Source organism: Peromyscus eremicus, chromosome 9, assembly GCF_949786415.1.
Source record: "Peromyscus eremicus chromosome 9, PerEre_H2_v1, whole genome shotgun sequence".
Taxonomy (NCBI): domain Eukaryota; kingdom Metazoa; phylum Chordata; class Mammalia; order Rodentia; family Cricetidae; genus Peromyscus; species Peromyscus eremicus.
Window position 1 is genome coordinate 105661343 of NC_081425.1, and position 26371 is coordinate 105687713.

The 26371-nt window shown below is 37.8% G+C and overlaps 1 protein-coding gene across 3 annotated transcripts in view; it reads right to left on the reverse strand.

Moving 5' to 3' along the window:
* Positions 1-26371, reverse strand: part of Slc4a7 (solute carrier family 4 member 7) — a 90391-nt gene that overhangs the window by 11768 nt on the left and 52252 nt on the right. For all 3 annotated transcript variants that reach the window (XR_009381412.1, XM_059274198.1, XM_059274199.1), the window contains 12 exons: positions 26133-26279; positions 22743-22849; positions 20558-20732; positions 17419-17552; positions 16044-16289; positions 10526-10631; positions 9160-9321; positions 8508-8621; positions 7162-7323; positions 6749-7000; positions 3741-3809; positions 2365-2538 (listed from right to left, as the gene is read on the reverse strand). Coding sequence is in view for 2 of the 3 variants with exons in the window: in XM_059274198.1 (XP_059130181.1) it covers positions 2365-2538; positions 3741-3809; positions 6749-7000; positions 7162-7323; positions 8508-8621; positions 9160-9321; positions 10526-10631; positions 16044-16289; positions 17419-17552; positions 20558-20732; positions 22743-22849; positions 26133-26279 (1848 nt within the window). In the remaining variant the exon portion in view is untranslated. The remainder of the gene's footprint in view (positions 1-2364; positions 2539-3740; positions 3810-6748; positions 7001-7161; positions 7324-8507; positions 8622-9159; positions 9322-10525; positions 10632-16043; positions 16290-17418; positions 17553-20557; positions 20733-22742; positions 22850-26132; positions 26280-26371) is intronic.

The window sequence follows — 26371 nt, forward strand, 5'->3', positions numbered from 1 at the left end:
CTTTAGTAGAAACCTTCCATCTACTTTGTGTGTTACAAATACTTCCTCCTGGTTCACAACTCTAAAACTCTACTCTGTTTAAAATGTCTCCTATCACATAAAAACACTTCCCATGACTAAATAAATTTACCCTTTACCTGTAAGTTTTCCCATCTTCTTTAAAAGGTCTTTCTAACCATAGGGATGGATAGAGATACACACACACACACACACACACACGCATACATGTACACATACATATGCCATGTGCAACCAGAGTCACAGGAAGAACATGCTGGGACAATTCAGATTGTATCTATGCAGCTACAGGACAAATACAACAAGCAGCTAGGAAGAGGGACTCCTTGCAGGTTTAAGAAGGTAATCCTGTGCCTATAACCTGATTTCACACTTTTAGTCTCCAGAATTGTATAGTTTACTATACAATTGTTATTTTCCATGATTAACACTACTATTGAGGTAGATACTATCTACTACTTCTGATATGTTCTTATCCAGATATTCAAATACAACTGTTACCAATTGTAGTAAGGTCTTCATTCTTTTTTCATTAGATTCTAACTAAAAGGTTGAAGTGTATATAATGACATATATGCTGATAATTCCTTTTGATGCTAAAGTATCATTATCTGCTTTATTATGGTATAGAATACTAAAAAATAATGCTGAGCATATACACTAGCATTTTAAGCTGATTGTATTTAATCATAAGAAAACATCATAGATCTTTCAAAACTTCATTAGGTTTCTTTGGTGCTGAGATCTTTCCAGTGTTTCCTGAGAAAAACTTGTATCTTTTTCTTGGCTTTAAATCACTGGTCTTCAAATGTTCATGAACCTGCGCCTGGCATTCTCAGCTACTTAACCCTTTTGCTTGGGCTACTTGTAAAAATTCATACACAGTATGATAAGAATCTACTTCCTATAAATCAGGAAGTGACAACTCATAGGTCTTAGGTCAAACCTGGGCCACCAGCCTTTTTTGTAAAGCTCATGAACTAAAAATGGTTTTTATAGACAACTTTTGGAAGAGTTCTAAGAATAAAGGTTCGTTTGTTTTTTTCCTTCTTTTTTTTTTTCAGTGCTAAGAATCAAACTTAGGCTTTACATATTCTAGGCAACACTACTACTGAGTCACACCCCCTAACCTTAGTAATGAATGCAGGATTGACCTTGAACCTGAACTGAGTGAAATGTTCCCTCAGTAAAAGAGAATGCCATTCTTCTCATTAGTAGTTCTGCATTAAAAAAAAAAAGTACTATTTCTTTAACTTTACCACTAAGAAATCATAAATATGTATTTCTTTCTTGTATTATTCAAGTACCTACAGAATATTCTCCTGACCTACGAAGCCTTAAATATTTACTATCTGGCCCTTTATAGAAAAATACTTATTGGCCCTTCTGTTCTAGATGTCCAATGAACTTACGTCCATTTGAATCTTTTGTGCATTTGTGGCTAAATTCTTTCCTTCTTAAGCTCAAATAAATACTTTATTCTCTCATTTCTTTCTATCCCTGACTTGGGAGAGACTGGTCCATGACTGATTTTTGCTGCATTTATTTTGTCTTCTTTGATAATAAAGCCCACATGTGGTGCACATCTTCCTTTGAGTATACAACCCCAGCTGTGCTCAAAGCTTTAGAAACAGATCATTACAATGCTCTTTCCTTCTTTAACTTGACATTTTACATAGGATTTAATTTCCAAATCTGTAACATTACTTTAAAAGCTTCATTTGACATGTGATTTAACTGTAATCAGGAAGTACTGCTCAGCTAGTCCTAACAGTTGAGTTTGAGTCTCTTAACATTTTCTGGAGCTAAGTCAATAATTATCTTTTATATAGTACCCAGAAAAAGACAAGAACTATCTATTTGCATAATTTTTATGCAAAAAAACTCAATGATGATTTAATGAATTATATGGATTGTGTCCTATTAAAATCCTCTATGGACTTCATACGTTTTAAACTTCTAGATCTGTAAGTTTCTAGAAAAGACACATTGCAGCATCCCATTTCAAAGCTAAGATGTTTCAGAGTTGCTATGCTTTATGTATCTGTTTTTCACATTTGTTCTATGAATGTCCTAAGGTCTGGAGTTACATAGCATTACAAAATAGAGCCCTATAGACCTAGGACTCAAATATTAAAAATAAAAAACTCTTGAGAATACCAAAAGAATACCCAGAACGCAAAGTACTAGTTTACAGCTAGAAACAGTTCATCTACATTTTTCAATACTTAAGATAGTTAAAGGAGGTTATTTCTTTCCTTAAAGTGAATTATAAATTTTTTAAATGTTACCATGAAAATGACAATTACATTACAAATTAGTAACAAAATAAATCTGAAAATTTACCATCATGGGAAAAACTACTGCAGCAGCAGAAGCTTTGATTACCCACAGCAGGATGAGACAGGTCAGCTGGACAACAGTGAACACGTGCACCTTCCACAGGGGTACATAGCGGAGGTAGATGAGGTCCGGCTGGTGCTTGGCAGGCATTCCAAATAGCTTGATACGGTCAAAAAACTACACATGTAATGAAGGAAAAGAAAAGATTTATTAACAAAAACCATTTTTGTTATTTAAGAAATTTTAACTTTTGGGGTTTTGTATATGTGTTAAAGGAAACTCTAAGTTCTTTGGTATGTTCTTATAATACAGATGAAGGTTTTGGGAAAGAATCCCTGAAACCAAAGAGAAAGGGGGAAAAAAAAAGATCAGGGCAGCCAGGGCTGGTAGTATACATCTGTAATCCTACCAGATAGGAGACTGAGGCAGGAGACTACCGTTCAAGCCAGCCTAGGAGGCTAGCTGTGTCTCAAAAGAGCAAAACAAAATGGACAAAATATTTTACTTTGTATGGTCAAATTCCAAATATACTGAATCTCTTTGGGCTGTTTCCAATACACACAAATACTAACAGTCTTCTGAGGTTTCTCCAAGCTTAACACCACTAAGGGTATGAAGAGAAATCACCAGTTCATTCACAGGATACTTCTGAACTTGATTTCCTTATTTATCAACTAGAAGTAAAATCAACCTACCCACCTCACAAAACGGTTATAAAAATCAAGTGAGTACAATAGTATCATTTCTTCACCATGGGAGACATGATTTAAAAAAAAAAATGTTGGCTTCAGAAAGTGCTGCACGCTACCTGTACACCAGAGTGACTGTGGATGGCACAGTTTTTTTTTTTGTGAGCTGTGGGGCTCGCTGTGCTAATCTAAACATTTTCTACTCATGCCTGTACCAACCTGACCACATTTGAGCAGACTGTTTGCACGAGGCACAGGCTTCACTACCACCCAAGCTCCACTGAGCCCCACTGTCTCAGCGTCCTGGTTCATAGAGCAAGAGCTCCTCCTTCCCTCCATCAGTCAGCATTTTAAGAATGACAGAAAACAGTCAGTGTGCTAGGCCTCACTGTGACATACAATTGCATACCCTTTCTTTCTCAGAGTGGAAAGTGCTCTCCACTTGAGACAAAGGCCTTCCCATTTTGACCCTCTGATCCTCCTTTCACTATACTAGTATTCCCTCAACAGGTGTGTGATTTTTCACTGGGTTTAAGTCAAATCAGGTGAATTAATCATCTCATTCTTTGGAGTAAAAACACACAGTGAGCAATAATCACTCAGTAAATGTGGATGTGACATAACCAGACAGAAAATAATCACAAGTACAACTTTTGCAATTTTTAAATAGTGCCATTATTAAATACTTGCCTGAATTCCTTTCAATGATGAAACTCCCATATAAAGGAAAACACCATACAGAACTGGCATTGGAATAAACTGTAAATAAAATTACTACAATTAGAACTCATTGTACTGAAATAATTTTACAAATAAAATACAGAAACACTGGTGAGTAACTATGATGACAGAATTGAAAGGTCTTTTGTGATAAGGATTGGAGTAACATTCCTACAGGAAAGAAGAAAACAGGTATATTGTTTACACATTTGAGAGTCAGTTGACCTACAGACTGTTCATAAGGAGTGCACTCAGGCATGAGGAGCAAGGGCCCTTCAGTCGACAGCTTAGTTTAAACCTAGTTAACTTTTGAAACAAACAGCTTTCGGTGCTTCAGCTTCTCTATCAGTTTGCTGTGTGACTACATTTCTTTAAATACACACAACATTCCACAAAGTAGCTGATACACCATCAGTCACCAAAGTACTAAGTTACTGCTGTCCAGCACCAATGCAGCAGAACGGCATTAACATGAAGTCCTGAAAACTTGGAAGGATGGAGATGACAAACCACCATCCTGGCAGGCCTTTTGTCAGAACTCCTGGCTGTGTGTGTAAAATTCAAAGATCCTTTAAGTAGCTATTATCAATTTAAAATAACAGCAATAATATCAATAACCATGATAAGCTGGCATAAAGAACACTATCTGTGTAGAAGTACACATGTCTGTGTGGATGTGGATGTGAGTTGTGTGGTGCCTTCCTCCCTCTTTTTTTTTTTAAAGACAGGGTCCTTTACCAAATCTAGAGCTCACCAATTAGGCAAAACTAGCTGGCCAATAAGCTCAGAAGATAGACATGTCTCCACGTCCAGGGTGATGGGATGACAGGCTCCTTACCCATGGGTGCTAGGGACTGAACCCAGATTCACACCTGTACAGGAAGCACTTTACTACCAACTGAGCCACGCCCAGGAACACATTTCTATGAAAGACTACAATTTCTACAACAAAGTGAAATTCAAGACTAGCACTGCTTTACATTTCTGTAAATTTCTTTAGTGGTTGCTTAACAGGAGACAAGGAGTCGATTTGCAACTGTGTTTAGTTTACAGCAATATGTACAATATCCTCTTTTGTATGACATACATGAAAAAAACCCTGCCTTTTGCAGTATGTAGCCTTTGGAATGGAAGGCCCCAGTGGAATCCTGATAGGATGCCAGGGACTCCAAAAAGTCCTTGGAGTAGACCTTGAAAATTTCTGTTCTAGGAAAAAAAGAGTCAATATAAATATAAGTGTAAAAAATGTAATTATAACAATATTCAAGATTACAATGATGATAACTACCAGAATAACTTAACTTACTAACTTAATTTCCTTCCTTCCTGACCTGTGTGTATGCACATGCGTGCAGGTGCATGTGCACACAAGCACACATGTCATAATGTACATGTGGAGGTCAAAGACACGACCATGTGGTTCTGTCTAACCTGGCATCGGCAGTGCTCTTGCTAACTGACCCACCTTCCAGTCCTTTAACTTTGATGCAGGGACTCATACTGAGCTCAGTCTGGCTGGAACTTACTATGTAGTCTAGGCTATCCTCTAACTTACAACAATTAACCCCACTGCCATCTTAGCCCTGTCTAAAAGCTAGGACTATAGACCACCATACCCAAATACTGCCAGAGGAAGTTAAACAATCAAGTTGAGGGTCAACAAGCAGCTCCTCAGTAAGTCAAAGCTCTTGCTATGCAAGCCAGACAACCTAAGTGTGGTCTCTGGAAACACATCATAGAACAACAGAAACTGAACTTGTTCTCTGACCTTCAAGCTCCCATTACTGCACATGTGCACCTGTATGTGCACATGTACACACACACACACACACACGCACACACACACTTTTTTTTTTTAATTTAAATCACAAAGTTGAAAAGAACTGTCTCTGAAGAGTTGCTTTTGAAAAGTGAAAAACCAATATGGAGACTAAGTTTTATTTTAGAGTTCTCTGAATGTTCGAGTTGAGTTTTTCTAGTTATGTGCAGTATTTAATTCATTAGAAATTTAGAAACTATAATAAGACTTAAGGGGCAACTTCCAAAGAGCTTCAATGGGTCCTCACCCCCAGAAGACTATATAAAATACCTCTCTTGTCTCCAAGTTCCTTTGAAATACACTCAGTACTATAAAACTGCCCATTTACCTATCAATTTCATCGACAGACTGTGGAGTCCCTGTAGGAAGACAATACTATACCTTATTTATTACTATCCCCTGGTCTAAGGGCACTGCAAACAGTCCAGACACTTGGTACTTAAACTGGCTAGTAAAAAGTCCATGAAACAAGCCCAAGGAATTCCAATATTGAAGAATATCCTTTTAAAGCTAATACACATCAGTCTCTTCTAGTTTATAGTGGTGTCAGCTTTCATTCAGCCATTTCTTTACAACAAAAATAATCAAAACAACAAAGACAAACATGGAGCTGGGTTTTTACACAGTAAAGAAAAGGTTTCAGATTAGATACTATGCTACATAATTATTTTTTAATGACTATATTCTGTAGAGTGTATATCTGTAAAATATGGATATGAGAAAAATGTGTTTAACAGAATTTCCTATGTGTTTCACTGGTAATCTTGTTTTTATTTATTTTTCTAGTGTTTATTTACTACTTTTATTTCATGTGATATATTAAGAAAAAACTTATTAAATTCACTAACAGTACTTTAAAGAAACCAAAGCATTTTTCTTCTATTGTTTCCAATTACTTCCTGTGCTATGTTCTAACTACACGTTGATTAACTTGTTCCAACTGCAGGCTGTAACTGATGGATCTACGGCTATAATTCATTAATCTACATGCTTACCATATGAAAAACAATGCCAAAGGGTATTTCTAAACTTGAATGGATTTTAAATTACAGGGGGAAGAGGATTTTATATATTCCACACATATTTCAATGTTTCATTTCTATATAATTAAATACAAATGTTAAGTGAGATTTTAGAATGCTACCACAAAGGATTTTACCTTTAGTACTGAAGTCATGAACACAGAGAGGCCCATCAGGATAAAAATCATCAGCCCTGTAACTCGTTGTTCTCGAATCCCCAGAAACTTGGGCTGTTCCCCTGGAGCAGAACATTCAGACTCTACTTTTAAGCTGTTAACATGACTTATAGACAATACTGTCGCAGCCACAAACCAAGGCAGGCCCATGATAGAGCAGACTCCCAACATGACACCAACCATGAGCAAGTCAAGGTGATAGCCAGCTCCTTTCTGAAGAAGGAAATGAACACTGGTAAGTCCAGATTGTTCCTTTATATTAAAATTCCAAATTAATTATAAAGAAGGAAGAAATTAATTTTTCTCTTGTATTTTTTAATGTTCTTGTTATTAAAGAAAATGCCCAACCCCTTAAAGAAGTCTTTGAGAATTACCTTGAGTTTGTGTTCTTTTCTGTTGATGATTACAGCTGTGATCTGTTGATCCATAAAGATGAGAATGGTACAAAGGAGAGCTGGAACAGCCGCAATTAGTAATGTCCACCAAGGGTTATCTCCCAAAGGGCTTATGATCCAGCCCCTACTTGGATCAGTAGGCTATTAAAGTTTGAAAATAAAGAGAAAAGTTTCATTCCTCTATTGTACTAAACTTCCACCACATTAGGATGTGGGGTGAAGTGTTTGCAGACAAAGCCCAGACTTCATCTTGTGCACACAAGCATGCCCTTGTCATGGGGCTTGACCACTAGAGCAGTATCTACCCCTCTTCTTCAACTCAAGACCATCTTGTAACTTAACACACAAAGTAAGACCAAAGGGACATGTCCAGTTTGGACTTCAGAAACCCTGAAGCTTCCGTTATAACCCCTTGAAGTCCTGAGATGACTGTGCTGAATAAGCTTTCTGGAGCGGAAGCTACAAAACAAAAGCAGGGAAGAGAAAGACCACCACTCCAACTGTTTCAGCTGAGTCTCGAGGTCAGTAAATGAAGCTAAACTGTCCCCACCAAGCCACTAGATGACTAGACATGTGAAGAGTGTGAGACCTACTGACCAGATCACATTCCACCTGGGCAAGCCCAACTGCCAAAGGATTATAAACAGAGGTTTACTGTTTAGAGACTGGTGGTTTGGGGTTAGGGTTTTTGTTTGTTTCAATGTAATTATTATGGAGAAACAAGGTATTGCTAAGTAGCCTATGTAACTATGTAGTCCAGGCCAGCCTCAAATTCACAAGCATCCTGCTTCAACATCCTCGGTTTCAGATTACAGGCATGTACCACAGTGCCCATCCTAGAGACTGGGTTTTGATGAGGTTTGGCATGCAGACACAGGACAAGTAAACAAGAATGACATTTTAACATGGACCTACATACACCATACATGGTGAAATAAATCTCTCTTGTATGAATTCTTAAAGTATCTTAAGTTACAATCTTGAAACTAGTAGTCACGGCAAGGTTGGTACTGAGTCAGAACTGGCAAAAAACAACTAATGACAAAAATCTGGCACCTTATCAGATTCAAACACATTTCAACAATGTAACATGAAATTAATTTTTAGAGCAAACACTGTAAACATGAATTAGAGAGTTTAGTACTCTGAAAGACAGCAGGTACTAAAATTTAAATTTATATTTGTCAATACAAAGGAAAATTGAGGACTGCAGTTCACAAGAGCTCTGGTCTAATAAGTACAAGGTCCTGGGCTCAAGTCCCTTCCTCACTAAGTAGTTTGGTATTTCCGGGAAAAAAAAAATAGCCATTTGTTTTAATATTTACCTCAAACTTTTCAGGAACATGAAGTTTAGGAGACGGAATTCCTACAAAGTAGTCAATTGCAACCATTATTACTATTGTGAGAAATACAGCAAAGTCACTGATTGTTGATCGTACCTACAATAGAGAGAGTACATTAACATAAACATAGAATTACTTCCTGTACTTTGTAAATAATTCATGTCTTTCTCATAAAATATGTCCCCAATGCATGGAGGAGACTTTTAATAATGGTGTTACATATGTATACTTCCACTTAATTACCCAAACGTAAGAAAAAAGTCACAACTAACCTCCACTTTCTCACAGTATTATCTTCCTTCTGTGTGCTCAGATATGCAATACATGTATAGTTTTGTTTTGGTTTTGATTTTGAAGACAGGGTTTCTCTGTGTCAGTCCTGACTGTCCTAGAACTCACTCTGTAGACCAGGCTGGCCTTGAACTCACAGAGATCTGTCTGTGTCTGCCTCCCTAGTGATGGGATTTAAGGAGTGCACCACCACCACCACCTAGATGATATATTTTTTACTAAAAGGAATTTCTTTTAAAATATTTAGCATAGAACATTAACTTTAAATAATAAATTGTTGCTTTGAAATAAACCAAAAGAAATGAAACCTAACATAAATATTACCAAAATTCAACTCAGTTACCTTGGTAGGAAAGTAACGCTTGGTTTTAAACTGCTTGAGGAATGAAGACAGAAAGAACGTCGTGAAAAACAGGACGACACACCAGAAGAGCACATCGGGAACGTAGGGCCCATGAGGACCACAGGCTGATCCCACAAACATACCGTGGAAGGACTTACATTCCTGGAAGGGTGGTAGAGGGAAGAAGATGGAGATTTTTCAAGTATCCAATAAAGTACTCATGAACATGGTTGAATCTAAGATGTTGATTTTATGCTCTACTCAGAAAGCTAATGCTAAGCTAACCACACATCATCACTTAGAGACTATGATATTCCTATCAAAATCACCACAATAGAGTATTTCACCAAGATTCCCCTTTCTTTCAACTGCATGATACCTTAGAGAAAGGCTCACAATGAGTGCTAACTGTGAAAAGTTTCTTCTGCATCCCTGTAGGCCACAACTGCACTGTCTGGCAGGTGGTTTAAATATCAGCAGCAGACAGAAAATCACACCAAGGTCTTTATAGATGCTGAATGGAGCATGGATAGAGCACTGCCTTAAAGGACAACTGGAGCTGGGCATGGTGGCATGTAATCCTTATCTCTCTCAAGGTGAGGCCAAAGGACCAGGAATTCAAGGCTAGCCTCTGCTATTTATAATTAGATGGCAGCCTGGGATAAATGAGACTTTAGCACTCACCCTCCCCTAGGGGGGAAAAAAAAAACAAAACAGGAAAATTTAAAGGTAACCAGTTTAGCTCTGATTTGACACCTGGGATTAAAACACAGTCTTTTATAAGCAGCAAAGTAGTAACTAAAATTTTAGTGAAAACACCGCATTTGGTCTGGTGCTATAGCTATAGCTCAGCAGTAAAGCTCTTGCCTAGTATGTGTGAGGTCCTAGGTCTAGGGCAGTGGTTCTCAGGGGCGCATATCATATCCTGCATATCAGATGTTTATATTATGTCTCATTAACAGTAGCAACATTACAGTTATGAAGTAGCAATGAAATAATTTTACGGTCGTGGTCCCCACAACATGAGGAACTGTATTAAAGGACCACAGCATCAGGGAGGTTGAGAAGCACTGGTTTGAGGCTTACACAACAGAGGCTACAGAGATGGCTCAGAGGTTAAGAGCACATTTGCTACTCTTGCAGAACTGAGCTCAGTTTCTATCACTCATGTTGGGTGCCCACAACTGCCTGAAACTCCAGCTCCAAGGGATCTGGCACCTTCTTCTGGTCTTTGTGGGTACCTGCACTCATGTAAACCCTAGGCCAATATCGACTACAGTGTGAAACCACCTCTAAAACAAAACAGGAAGAGAGGAAAGCCAGCTTCCGATGGGCCTCAAATAGTCCTCAATCCTACTATACTTACGGATACAGTGAGGTTTCCCCAGAAAATACTGTCTGCCGTCACATTCTTTCTCTTCCACAGTTCTATAGTTTCATTGCTTGGGTTAGATGGCTCTGCACATACACATCTAAGAAATCAGAACAAGATACATTTTTAAGAATCCTACATTTAATTTTTTTTTACTAAATCAATTGCACAAAGTTGTAGCTTTTAACATCTCGGCATTTCTTCCATGTAGCAAGCATGGGGAGTAGGAAGTAAAACAGGAAACAGAAGCAGAGCACCCAAAGTCTGAAGCCCTGGGATGTTTTACAGGGTATTACATACCAGCTGGAGCTATGTAGCAAGACCTTGTCTTAAAACAAACAAACAAACAAACAAAAAACAATGTGGGGGGCAAAGAAGCTGCTTCAGGAGCAGTGGAGAGGGGAGAAGAGAAAGTGAGGATGCATCAAAAACAAACAAACAACCAAATGGAGTAATGTTTGGGTGATATTAGTAGAACTAATGTAACTGTCAATGACACATTTACTTAATAACACTAGTTGGAAATAATGTTTGGGAAGGATAAAAAGACACCACTATGTTTACAGTAAGACTGTTTACCACTAAATCTTATTAACTGCTATCTCTTGATGCTCCAACAACACATAAACATTCCAAATAAAACCCACAGCACCACTGCCCTACTCATGCTCATTGTTTATGATCTTAAAATTCATTCTTAGCATGAGTGGTAGCACAGACTACAATCCCAGAACTCTGGTGGTAGAGGAAAGAGGAACAGGAATTCAAGGTCGTCCTTTGCTAGTAAGGCAACCTAAACAGAAGAAAAGGAACTTTTTCCCCCTTGTGGTGCTAGGAATGGAAGCCAAAGCCTTGGCATGATAGGCTAGCATTGCCTACACTCTCATGTTTAAGACTCACTCTTAAACAAATAAAATAGCTTTTCATCGGGATGAGATAGGAGATGCTTAAGATCAGAGTTCAGTCCATATCTAGAACTATTTCAACTACCAACTTATAAATGTCAAAACATTATGCATTTAAAAGAAAAGAAGACACGAAGATGCTACAGATAACACTGGGCATCAAAGTGTCTTAGTATTTTAAGTAGCTCAGCATCACAGTCATTTCAGACCCCTTCCTGTTTTGCCCATCAAGCTAAGACTGCAAAGAAGGTAACCAGGTGATTAAAAACTGGATTGAGGGAAGAGAAGAGGATAGGGATCTGAGGCTTAGGGCCAAGAAAGATGGTCTATTTGTTTTTTGTTGTTTATTTTGGGTTTGCTTGCCTCTTGTAGCCCAGCCTGCAATCAAATTTACTTAAGGCTGACTTTGAGCTCCTGATCTTCTTGACTTTACCTTCTAAGTGCTAGGTTTATCGACATGAGCCACCACACCCAGATTGCCTTTTTTTTTTGTTTTGAATGTTATATACTTATTTATTATGGGGAAACAGGGCAGGTCACCACAATTCTGTAGAGGTGAAAGGAAAACTTTTAGGAGATTGAACTCAGGTGTAAGTTTTGGCAGCAAGCACAGTACATCCACTAAATCATCTCTCCAGCATACTTTTTGTGTTCTAGTGATTATATTTCTCCTTATAGGTCAATGAAGTGGAGTACCACATTTGTGTCACATACTATTGCTAGAGAGCAAAGAGGACATCCTAGACATATCTGACTTTAACAGAATTTGACTTTTATTTTGTATATCTGCAACTTTTCTTAAAATGTTTATTTTTATTTTATGCACTTTGATGTTTGGCATACATGGATGTTTGTGTGAGGGTGTCAGATACCCTAGAACTGGAGTTACAGACAGTTGTGAGTTGCCATATGGCTGCTGGGAATTGAACCTGGGTCCTCTGGGAAAACAGCCTGTCGCCTGTAGATCAAGATGTAGAACTCTCAGCTCCTTCTCCAGCACCATGTTTACCGGCATGCCACCATGCTTCTCACCACGATGATAATAGACTAAATCTCTGAAACTATAAGCCACCCCAATTAAATGTTTTCCTTTATAAGAATTGCCATGGTCATGGTGTCTCTCCACTGTAATAGAAACTATAAGCCACCCCAATTAAATGTTTTCCTTTATAAGAGTTGCCATGGTCATGGTGTCTCTCCACTGTAATAGAAACTATAAGGTAGAAGTTGATACCAGGGACTGGGGTATTGCTGTGATAGGCCTGACCCTATTTTTGTTTGGAGGAACTTGGACTTTGGGACACTGGGTTAGGAAAGTGGTGGAATGCTTTAAGTGCTGCCATACTAGTAGGAGCGTGGAAGATGGTGATGCTCAGGGTCACTTGAACTATGGGGCCTAGCTCAAGAGGTTTCAGAGGAGAAGAATTTTAGTATGTTGCCTAGAGATCATTCTTGTGATATTTTGGTGAAGAATGTGGCTGCATTTTGCCCTTGTTTGAAAAGTCTGCCTGAGGCTAAAGTGAAGAGTTTTGGACCAATTCCATCAGCAAAGGAAATCTCCAAACAGCCTAGCACAGACTCTGTTAGGTGGTTACTAGTGTTCATGCTTATAAAGATTTATAACAAAAAGGAGCAAGCTGAGAAAGGAAAAATAAAAAATGTACAATTTGAGGAGAAAAGGGACATCAGGAAGTGGAATAGAGCTAAATCCTGTGTTCAAGAAGATAAACAGATTAAGAAATGGAATAAAGGGAGTGGTGACCTCAAGGCAATATTCCACCAGCTAAGCCTCCAATTTGTGAAAAGGGATTAAAGAAAACCTCAGAGCTGGGAGTGGTGGTGCATGCCTTTAATCCCAGCACTTCAGAAACAGGGGCAGGGGGATCTTTGAGTTTGAGGCCTGCCTGTTTTACAGATCAAGTTTCAGGACAGCCAAGATCAGGCAGTGAAGAAAACTATCAAAAACAAAATGCTGGTGAAGATGTAGTTGAAGGAGTGGGCCATGTTTCAGCCCCAGCAAGCAGCAGAACTTGGCAGTTTTAGCCATGTGGTTCTGGCTTTAGAGTCAAGGATAGAAGAAAGGGTTTGTGGAATCTTCCTCTATGACTAAAGAAAGCAGTTGAGGCCAGGTATGTATCAGGGATGTCCATGAATATAGGCCTAGAAAGGCCAGTGCTTGAAGCTGTGAAGGAGAAACCTGGTTTGCCTTGGCAAACCTAAGACGTTGGCTATGCTAGAGCTGTGGGATATCTGCCAAGGAGAGCTACCAACAGGGAGTGGAAACAGCTCAAGGAAAAGAAGTGTGCTGTGGTCAACAAATATGAATGGAGTTGGAGATCTGAAGAGTATTTTGACATCAGACATGGAGATATAGAATATGTCCAGTTGGTTTTTGGTTTTGCTTTAATCCAGCATTTCCTCACTATGCTCCCTTCTCTATATTTTGGAATGGTGATGTCTATCCTGTGCCATTGTATGTTGTAAGTAAGTAATCTGCTTTTTGATTTGGATTTTATATGGAATTAGAGTTAAGAGATTACATGAATCTCAGAAGAGATTTTGAACTTTAGACTTTTAAATGAGTTTGAGACTGTGATAGATTATGAGGACTTTTAAAGTTGGACTAAATGCATTTTGCATTATGATACTGTTACAAGCTAATGGGAGCAAGGGAGTGGAATGTGGTAACCTGAATGTAATTGGTCCCATAAGTTCAGAGGGAGTGGCAATGTTAGGAGCTGTGGCTTTGTTGGAGTAGGCATGGCCTTATTGGAGGAAGTGTGTCAATGTGGGGGTGGGCCTTGAGGTCTATTACACCCAGTGACACAGTTCACTTCCTTTGACTATGGATCAAGATATAGAACTTTCAGCTTCTTCTCCAGCACCATATCTACCTGCATGACATCATGTTTCTCGCCATGACAATAATGGAATAAACCTCTGAAACTGTAAGCTAGCCAATTAAATGTTCTCCTTTATAAGAGTTGCCATGGCCATGGTGCTTCTTTACAGCAATAGAAACCTTAAGACACCTACCATGCACAAAGCCCTGAGTTCCATCTCCAGTGTAACAAAAAAGTACTAATGAAATACCTTTCTTGACAAGAGTATACTATATGTAAGAATAAGAGGTACATTTGTTGAACATTCTATACTTTAAAAATGCAATTATATAAAATGCAAGGAATACATAAATATAAAAATATATCCTACACCCGAGTGGTTAAAGAATACAGGAATATACATAGAACACAGATTGCCAATTGTGATGATTAATCTCGATTGTCAACTTGACTGCATCTGCGATCAACTAAACACAAGCTGCTGGGCACTCCAGTGAGGGATTTTCTTGATCAGATTATTTGAAGCAGGAAGACCCATCCTAAATATGGACAGTACCTTCTGGTGGTAGCTGAGATAAAGAGACATAAAAAAAAAAAAAAATAAAGCTTTGTTTTCTGCCTGCTTGCCCTCACTCCACTGGCATCTATCCTGTCACTGAGGTGGTTCTTCACTGATATCAGAACCAGCTTCTCTGGGAATCAAAAGTACAAAGAGCAGCAACTCTCCTGGGATCCTCCAGGACTCCAGCACCAGAGTGGGACTGCTGAGAGTCAGTGTCTTGGTCAGGACAACTAATAGAGTCTCAACCTCTCCAATGTAAGACAGCCATTGTTGGATTACCTGGAACACATCCTAAAAGCTAAGCTAATAATCATCCTCACCCCCTCACCCAATATACACATTGTTTTTTCAATCTATCAGCTCTGTTCCTTTAGAGAACCCTGACTAATACACTAGTAATATTTAAATTTGCAATCCAACTCAAACAGAAGACCATGTACTTCAGTTACTTTAAGTTATTTCAGTTGTACTAGTTTCATTTCCTATTGCTGTGATAAAATACCCTGACAAATGCAACATAGGGGAGGAAGGGTTCATTTTATCTCAGTTCTGGGTCCATCAACTACAGGGATGTCATAGGGGCAGCAGCTTCAAGTAGCTAGTCATATTGCATCCATAGCCAAGAAGCAGAGAAGAACAAATTAATATATACATGCTAGTTCTCAGCTCGCTTCCAGGATCCCCTACCTAGAGAATGGTACTACCCATAGTGGGTGGGTCTTCCTGCCTCAATTAATAAGAATCTTCTACAGACAAGCTCATAAAGACAACCTGATCTTGACAATCTCTCAATGAGACTCTTCTCCCAGGTAATTCTGGATTGTGTCAAGTTGATTACTTAAACCAATCATTACATCAGTAAACAAAAGTGAATAAACTTCATTAACTATAATTCTACCCATGAATGCTTTGGCAAAATTTCATCTGAAACAAATGTCAAATATGCTATGGCTTATATGGTAAATACAACCAGATACAGTGACTACTACACTGCAAAAATTCCATTTTCTTTCTTTTTGCTAAGTAGCCCAGGTGGACCTTTAATTTGTGATACTTCCTACTGCCTCAGTCTCCTGAGTAATGGAATTAAAAGTGTATACCACCATGCTGAGCTCTTAGAAAAAAAAATCCATTAGAAAAATATGCTCTGATATCTTAGAAAAAATATTATTTTAACATAAGGAAGCAATAGAAGCACTTACGTGTAACTGGTCAGTTCATCCAAGTTGTTGTGCATATTAAATGCATATATTTTTCCTAAATGAAAGAGTTTCTCTAAGGCTTCATAGATGAATATGATACAAATGAGAGCCGCAAAAGCTTCTTCTGTGAACCGAGTAATGTAACACACAAGGCTGCTCGCATCAGTTGCAACCAATACAATGCACAAGAAAGAAGTCCACAGACCAATACTGGTTCTTAATGATAGATAGGAAAGGTGATAATCTCTGTTTAGAAATATAAATGGAGACATGATCACCACGTACATATAGAATAGTATTTGCACCTAAAGTTTTTCATAACAAGCAGTAAGAACACAAGCAACACAGGATTCCTTTAAAAATAACAATTACCAAATGGCCAAAATAATGATTAGATGAAGCTCTGTGTTTTTCTGCTTCAACTGGAGACTTGGTTACTATATTAAAGATTTACAGTGAAAATATGCTAGGCCATAAAAGGATAAAGCCCTTAGATCTTACATTAGCAATCAGCTCTATCAAACAAATGACAGGTTGAAAGCAACTGGCTGACTCTCTAAAGATGAAGAATCCATACGTATCAGTAAGGTAAACACACACACTACCCCCAATATCTTGCCGCCACTACTCATTCTTTACCCACCACTATCCCTAAAAAACAAAAAGTAGTTTCTTATTTTTAATTTCAAATAAGACATATTTTAAGTCATTTCATTCCCTACTAGTCAGTGGAGCATGCCATATCAGAATTAGAACCAGCTTAGCCAATGAGCAGAGAATCAGAGCAAGAGAATTAAAACAATCAAATAGTCAAATGCCTACATTGTTTCAAGCTAAAATATTCAACTGCACATATGTCATATAAGGAATGGTAATGTTAATGCTGAATTTGAAGTCTATTAGCTACAGTATTCCCATGCCATGAACAGCCTAGCCATAGATACTAACTCTGCACTCTGATAGCTTTGAGCCCTTATCTCTTTATACAAGATTGTCTGGCAAAGCCAGCCTGGGCTTTCAAGATCTATTTCACTCTGTCCTATGTAAGATCTACATTTCCGCTAACAAATAATTCATATAAACATCTTACTGGTTTAATTTTGCTAGCACTAAGGATTTTTATTACTCATCAAATGATTTGCTTATCAATACTCAAATTCATTAAATGAACAATGATAGGCAATCTTATTTTTCCTTATTTCTACATTACTGAGAAGAAGCGGTAGCAGTAGCTTTGGTAGGACAACCACATAAAACACCCAGAGATACTGAAAATACACACACTGCTAACAAAGCTAAGTGTAGTTCATAAACAGTACACTATAACATATAATTGACAGGTATACAAATACAAGGGATAGGAATTGCTACTTACCTACAGAATTTAAATAAAATTTTTTCAAACACTAGGACTGGACCTGTGCTCCCCAGTATTGTTAGAGGTTGCCCAGCAAACAATGAATAGGCAATCCCAGTTAATGATGCTCCAAAAAGAGACTCTATTGCACTCTGTTTAAGGAAAAAATGAATAAAAGCAACACATCAAAAAAGTATCTCTAACCTACTTCAGAATCTGGAAAACATATATACTAGCCAAGTAGGTACAAATGTATCAAGTACATCAGAAAAACTGCTTTGCTTCTGCATATTCAATTGAACTTTTAGCAATCATCCTCAATTTAACACTCAATATCCTAAGATACAAGGCGCAAAGGGAAACACACAGGGCTTCAATTTCATCTGTGGTGTTTTATTTCTAAGTTTTTACTTTATTTTTTTATTTTAAAGCCTATTTTTATTTCTAAGCCTATTCAAGCAGAAAAGCATATGTGTTATTTTTACTACTCTTATATGACTAACATAAGTATTTTTTTTCATTCTAAAAATAAAATGCACACTAAATACCCAATATGGTAATTAAAAGTTTCTCCAAAAAGAGTGTGACCCCCTCTCAGTTTAAAAAAAAAAAGAAAGAAAGCAACTTTCCATATATTTCTTGAAAATTAATGTAAAATGACAATCTCAATTGATTTACTTTAAAATGATATAGGTAACATAAACAAGTAGGGGAGGACTCTGTAAAAGGTTCATAGAAACAATAAATGAGTAAGTATTTTATCATCAAAGCTCAGCAAAATGAGAACACTGGGAAAACGCAAGCCTTGGGGGGAGTTCTTAGTAAGATGCAGTAAAGTTTTGTTTCGCTATCAGCATTACAGCCTAGCTAATGAGGTTAGATGGTGAAGCAAAGACAATGCTATGTCACTAGACAAAGGGTGGGACCAGAGAGAAAGGACAAGAATTGGCCATTCTTAGGCATCAAGGCCAACTGGGGTGTGCCATCCAGAAAGGAGAAAGCCCAGGATTGGTGAAGGCAAGACAAGAAGTTGTAAGAAACAAACTCCTGAAACAAGAGACAGCAGACAAGGACAGGGCTGCCCTGCAAGCCTGGCCAGTGCCTGGACTGCAGCTGTGCAGCAACTGGGCAGTCTAACAGCCCTCATTTTAAAATGGGGGTGATGATAATTAGAAGGACCCCACTAGTGTTTATGAATGGAACCTACAAACCCTGTCTGTTACCTAGGGCCTATCACACAAAGGTAGCATTTCTTGCCATCAACTCTAACAGCATCTTCCAAAACAGAATCATAAAGTAACCAAATAAAATATAAATGAACTAACAGCAACATGAAAAAACAAACATCCATATTAATAACATACATTAATCATAAAGAACAAATTTGTTTTCTCTCTGAAAAATAGGGCTTCACTACAATACACTGGCATGCTATCACCAGCTCCTTAATTATACTAAAATATGGACAATTTAAAACTGAATTTAGAATGAGCTTGAGTTAAAGGTGAAAATGCGTAAGTGAAACTCAGAGGGGGAAAAGCACAAACCTGAAAAGAGGGACATCACAAAATTCAAATGGAGCACGTGGGCACAAAGTAGAGGCCTCTCCCCAAGTTGTAGGTTAAAAACATGGAAACTGCCACCAGAAACTCCACCTTCACCACTCCAATGCTTATAGCCATATAAGGCCCCACCTTTCACTACTACAGAAATGCTCTACATCCATACTCTCCATCCTAAGGGTCTGATTGGACCACTGTACTACTTCCATTCTATAAATCAGCTAAGTTTCCACCTTTCACCTTTCCTTCCCTCCCTATAATTAAAGCTCAATTTCACCCTCGTTGGCATATGAATGGTCACCAATCTTTACATTTCATGCTGCTGCTCTATAGCTTCTGAACACAAGCTCCTAAAATGTCTATTTCAATAAAGACAATGAAAACAAACACCTCATCTCCATCCTGTTTCCTCTTTCTGTCACTTCAACTCCCCAGCTCTCCTTTCTCACTTAAACAGCCCAGGGAACACAAGCTACCATCTATCTCTCTGGCTAGGTGCCCTCTTCCCTCTTCCTTCTCCAGTGCCAAACACACTATCTCAGGTACAAGGTGTCAAAGGGCAGAAGGAGAGACAGGCAGTGATAGTCCATGAGCCAAGCAGCAATATTTCCAAGAGGTAATAGCTAAACCACATTTCAACAGTGCCCAGCAGAGTTACACGTACTATTTTTGACAGCATACCAACTAAAAACATGTATGAACAATGATTAAAGGAAGAGGCAAAAAGAGATCTAAGTAGTAAAAACTAAATTCAGAATGAGAAATTTTCAGTTATTTAGAAAAAGATATGCCTTTATAATTGAATTGTTACCACTTAGATTTAGTTATTGTTTTAACCTTTTATCCGTAAAAATATAAAATTTCTTTCAAGGGTAAATATTACTAAAACAAACTTCAGGAATCAAGAATTATAAATCATGTCATTTAGATGCCATTAAAATATATTTATACCCCCATAAAATGCCATTCAAGATTTTACAAAGCACCAGTTCCTAGCACAGTATTGGCAAGTACATCAAACAGGACTCTACATTCACATGGAAAAAGAGAAGCAGCACCCAATTACAATTAAAAGCTTTGGTGACTTAAACACAGATTAAATAGAGAAATGAAAATAAATATAACTTCAAAATTCCACAGCTACGTTTGCTGTTTCAAATGGTCTCAGCTCAGTCACCAGCTGGGGCTGAGGAATTAAATATGGCCATAACCCTAACTCTATGGTAACTAACAGGACAGGGAGCCCCATGGGTAAATTTCCCACCATGATCCACCCACAGTAGCTCATCTCCCCCACAACCCATCCATCCCCCAGAAGACAATGGAAGTTTTACTCAATTTATAACCATTTCATCAAGCCAGGTAGGACAAACTGTCAGTTTGTTAGTTTTTACCTCAACTGTGCATCTTCTCCTGTTCAAATGGCTTCCCCATGTTTTCCACAGCAATTACCTTTGGGGGGAAGTCTGCTTTGGGACAGGTTAATGCTGTGGGGGAGACTCTTCAAATACAAGCACGAATAGTGAGACAAATGCATACAGACACTTGCCTCTGAGGAGCTGGGAGCCTGGCCACTACCAATCTTTTGTACTCACTATTCTGCCTTCTGTAGCTTCTCCAAGCAGCCCTCCAAAAGTGATTACAGGAGACATACAGGCACAGTATAGGAAAAGAATCGAGGCCAGGCACTGCAGACTTAATGCATCCTTGAAGTCACTCAAGAAAAAAGGTGCTTTCCTTTTGATGTCAAGTATCAAACCACCAAAAAGCCTAAATAGGTGAGATGAAACTCGTCAAGCTGTAGACTAGAGGATTCTAACTAGTTCAAACTAAATCTATGGGCTACATAAAATTGTAGGTGCTTACTCTTTGCCAATAAAAATTTAAATCATGGTATAACTTATAGAAGATACACTCATTGACTCTAATGAAATGATGTCAGAGGAAAGATAAATCTCATTAAGTTAATGGAAACATAAAATTATATTATGGATTATATGCTGAAAAGGCTGCAGGCAAATGACTTTATAGGAGTAACTGTAACTCTGAATGCAAATATACAACTAAACATACAATCAACAAAACCTAACCAGCCATTCACATAAATGTGCAACTGCAACTCTATTCCTTATCTGTAATACAGACGTGAAAGGCAATGGACAGAAATATAGAGAAGGCAATTATCTCTTACACGGTCTTTAGAATGAATGTAATATGCTAAGCTTTAATACAGAAGTCAACTAATAACTATTTTTAATGATTTTTAACTTTTGATTTATTTATATGAGTATTTCTGTCCAGGGGAAAAAAACCTTAAAAGCTATTTCAGTATATTATATATATAATGTGCATGTTAATAAAACTACGAGGTTTTAGTGAGAATAAAAATCTATATTTACATTAAAACATCAAAACTATACCTTTTCAACTTTAAAAAAATTAGGCCTTTAGATATATTTAATTTGAAATTACTCCAATAAAATATAAGCATCCTAGCAGACAGGACTCTTCTTTTGTTCAATGCCATGCTTCTAGCTCGTGGAACCCTGCCTGGTATACAGATGGTGCCAAATAAACACTGCTGAACTGAAAATTCACAGTAGTCTGATGACTCAGGAACAGGTGATTATGCATACACCAAATGCAGGGAAATGGGTAAATATTAAATTTAAGTTTTTGAGGGTTTGGGTGCTTCAAGCTTTACCACTCTAATTTTTTTTAAGTTAAATACTAAAATAAATCCTGAGGGTATGTTGACAACTAGAAGTGATTCTAAAATCTGTCACAAAAGGAATCAGCTTTCAATTTAAAAGATACCAATGACAACATAGAAAATGAATCTCCATCATCAAATAAACAACTGATTATTTAACAGGTGGCAAAGGAAGCTCTCAGGTGCTTGAGATGAATGGGCATCTAACTAGGTACTTCTATCTCTAAAGTACAAAGAAAAGTACAGCCAATGAGAGACCAGCATTATTGGCAGAGAAATAAAATCATATTCTGGTACATTCACAAAGACTCCTACATTTCACTAGTCACAGTGATTGTGTTGAATGTATTAGTTGTTGTTCTTGTCAACAATGTGTCTGTATATGATATCCTAGTTTTATAAACGAAGATTTGACCCCAGGTCCTTTAGTTCCACAATGACTACCAGTACCCCATGCAATAGCAATAGCTATACTTCTCTACAGTATGGAAATGCTGTCACAATAAGCTAGGACAAAGTATTTTAAACATATTTTATTACATCTTATCAGGCAGCATTTCTGTCCTTCACTCTAAAGTTAACTTTCTAATTTCTCTAATAAAGTTTCCAGATGCCAATAGTAGGGTCTAATCATGCTTGTCCATCTAATTTTATAGTATTTCAAAAAGTAATGTTCATATAAGCTTTAAATCCATGCACAATGTATAAAAATCATTCACTGTAATTCCTCTTTCATCTCATAATTCTTTAACTAGGAAAAGGATCTATATTTTCTTTCAGAACCTTCTGCAGAGGTCACCAAAAAGCCCACATACTATAATAGCTACAATTTTGAATATATGTCCTATTATATTCATTTTAAAGTAAAGATTGGTATACATTATTAAAATTGTTTTAAAATGCATGAAAATTCTCCTTAATGTCATATCTTATAGAAATGCATTTTTACAAAACCACAGAAGAAATAATATATGAGATTAGGTTCCAAATATCTGAGGAGTTAGAAGACTGCTGATGCCTTTCCATTAAATCAGTGCCTAATCCCCCAAAGTAACATCTGTACCCACCGTCCAGTCCTCTGCAGTTCAGGCCCAGCATGATGAGCTGCCTCCTTAGGAGGCTCAGCAGACATTGGAGCAGATCCATTGGGAAACACAGGAATCTTCCTCTTTTCCTGAATTCCACAAAAATATCAATTTTAAGAAAACTGACAAGGTATCTGTGATGGCTAGAGGGAATATTACATCTCATGAGGATTTTAAACAAGTACACTTGGGCAAAAAATGTTTCCTAGTATAACCTTTAAAAACAATAACATTTAACAACATTTAAAAATAAGATAGAATTTAAAATAATTTACTATCTCTTTCTGTTCACATTTTAAATTGACAATTAGCTTTCCGCACCTTCTAACATTAGTGTACCATAAGATAAATTCATACATACCACTTCAAATTTCTGTTCTGCAATAACCATGGCTTTAATTAAAGTTTCCACTGCTATGATAAAACACTATGACTAAAAGCAAATTTCGAAGGAAAGGAAAGGGTTCAGCTCATATGTACTGATCATATTTCTTCATGAAGGGAAGTCAGGACCAGGAACCTAGAGGCAAGAACTGGTGCAGAGACACTGCCTGCTGGCTTGATCCTCACGGCTTGCTCAGCCTGCTTTCTTATAGCATCCAAAATCACCAGCCAAGGGGTGGTACCACCCACAGTGAGCTAGGCCCTCCCACATCAAGCATCAATCAAGAAAATGCTTACAGACTTGGTTACAGAAGCATTTTGTCAAGTAAAATTCCCTCCTTCCTGTATAACTCAAGCTTATGATAAGCTGGCACTAGACAGCCTAGCTATGAAAATAAACATTCTCCCAAAGAAGCATATTTTTCACAAAAATATTTACAGTACTACTCACGGTTGACTATCAAAGAACTTTTACATTAATTTTAAAGACCCTGCTTTCTCCACACACCTGCACTGCCAGCCCTCAGGAGGCTGAAGCAGAAAGACTGAATTCAAGATCAATCTGGGCTATGAAAAGACCCTGTGCCTCAAGAAAAGGGTTGGGGGAAGGGGGAAGGGGGGAAAATCAACAACACTTTTCTTTTACTAAAACATTTCCTTAGAAACGTAACACAAGAATTCCTTCAGTGACCTCTTATATTTTATTTAAAGTCAATAAAACCACTTCTAAGATACAGGCTGTTCTCCCCGAGGTGAACACACAGGAGTATTTCACAGGTTACCTCAGGAAAGAACTGGCTAAAGGAATACCTATGGGAAGATAAGCACAGACAGTGGGAAGAGGGAGGGAATGGAATACGCAGGGAGCGAAAGACAGACCCAATAAGACATGTGTGGTTCTAAGTGCTCCCGATGTCTAAGACTCCCAGGGACCTCGACATTTTATTAATATACAGTAGCTAGATTTGGATAAAAAAGTAAGATCACCACTTGAAAATGTCAAAGCTGGAGTCCATCTGAAGAGAGGGAGGAGGGATTATACAAGCAAAGGTGGGGGTGGGGATGTGTCAAGATTATGATGGGGAAACCCACAGAAACAGCTGACCCGAGCTTGTGAGAGCTCACAGACTCTAGACAGACAGCTAGGGAGCCTGCAAGGGGCCAACTTAGGCCCTCTGCATGCGGGTGACAGTTGTGTAGCTTGGTCTGTTTGTGGGGACCCTAACAATGAGATCAGGACCTGTCCCTGGCAGAACCTAATTCCCCATGCTGGAATGCCTCACCCAGCCTTGATGCAGGGGGAGGAGCTTGGTCCTGCCTCAACTTGAGGGGCTATGCTTTGTGGACTCCCATAGGAGGGAGGCCTTCTCTTTCTGAGGAGTGGATGGGGGAGGGGGCACTAGAAAGGAGGTGGAAGGAGGAAATGGAAGGAGAGGAGGGAGGGGAAACAGATTGGTATGCAAAATTAATTAATTAATTAATTAATTAATTAGAAAAACTGAAGTCACCAAAGATAAATAAAAAAGAAAATGTCAAAGCTAAAACCACTGTATATATATCTTAGATCAAAGGGGAAACAAAAAATATTACCTAAGCCCAAGAAAAGAACAGAAGAACATATTACATATCTAAGTTGTAGTTAAAACATGAAAATATGAAGCATCAGGCAGTGGCTCATGCTTACAATTCTAGTATTTGAGACACTAAGACAGGAGGATCACTGCAAGTTTAAGATAGTCTTGTCTACACACAGAGGGTTCCAGGCCACTCAAAGCTATATAGTAAAACATTGTCCCAAACAAAAAACAAAACAAACAAAATAAAACAAAATTTCTTTTCTTTTTTTAAGGAAAAATTTAAAAGAGGGGGGCTGAAGAGATAGTTCACCAGTTAAGAGCACTGGCTGCTCTTCAGAGGACCTGTGTTCAATTCCCAGCATTACCATGGTGGCTCACAATTATGAATAAGTCCAGTTTTGGGTTATTTGATCCTGGGTACCAGCCACGCATGTGGTACACACTCATATGCAGGCAAAACACTCATACATATAAAATAAAAGTAAAAAATGAAAATAATTAAATATGCTAGGCAGAAAAGGAGAAAATACATCTTTACTGAAGGATAGTGGAAGGAGTGAAGTAAATCAGCTAAAAGCAGAAAAGAATTAGAAAAAGACCCACATTTAAAAAGAAATCTAAAATAATTTTATGAACTACTCTTTGAAAAATATAATAAATAATTTACCTATTAGTAAAACCTAAGATATGTCAGGATGTAACTCCACAAACCAAGGAAAGTTTAATAATATAAGCATTCCAAGAAGATTTAAAATCTGGGCAAAATGGGTAATATACTAGGCAAACAAAATTTATCACAACTGACCTGAGAAAGAAGAAAAGCTCACATAAACCAATTTTCATAAAAGAACAAAGCAACTTGTTAGGGTCCACAATTGGCAAGAGATGTAGCTCAAAAATGTATGCCAGAAATTTTTCAAACTTGCAAAAACAAATTATTCCATACTATTTAAAGTGCTCAAGAACCAGTACCCCAAAGTTATTCATTGTTTTTTTGTGAACAAATAGCACATGAAGACATTTTTGAAAAAATATGTAAAATACATACATACATACATATATACAACTTAAAATTATGCAAATAACAAAAGAGCAGGCAGACTATTAACATTCCCATGTCCAGGTACAGAACAATCATCCAAACAACCACAAAGCTGACAGACAAACATCAGCTCGGAATAAGAGTGCACAAGGGACATAGTAACACAGGTCCATTCTCTCTGACTCTACCTCTGATTTCTACTGCTTTTACTTTTAGTGCTAGGGTCCAAATCCAAAGTGCGCCCACTGAGCCACATCCATTGTAAATAGTTATGACTTCTGAGTCCTAAAAATGCATAACTTACATTTTTTATTAGAAGTTTTGAACTTAAAAAAGAAAACAACCCCAGAAGCACACCTAGACTCTTACCTGAGAAGGAACACTTTTTGGTGGCTCTATGCGTATGGAAGGATCCCATTCTCCTGGAGGAAGGACAGTCACTTGATCTAAAAATTCATCAATTCCAGATAAGAGGTCATTTCGATCTTTTGCTTTATAAGCTACATCATGAAAAATCTAAGGAAAAAAAGATACTGAGCATCAGGATTTTACAGTGGAAAGAAAGATCTACCTGTATCAAAACGCACTTTAGATGTCTACATCTGGAC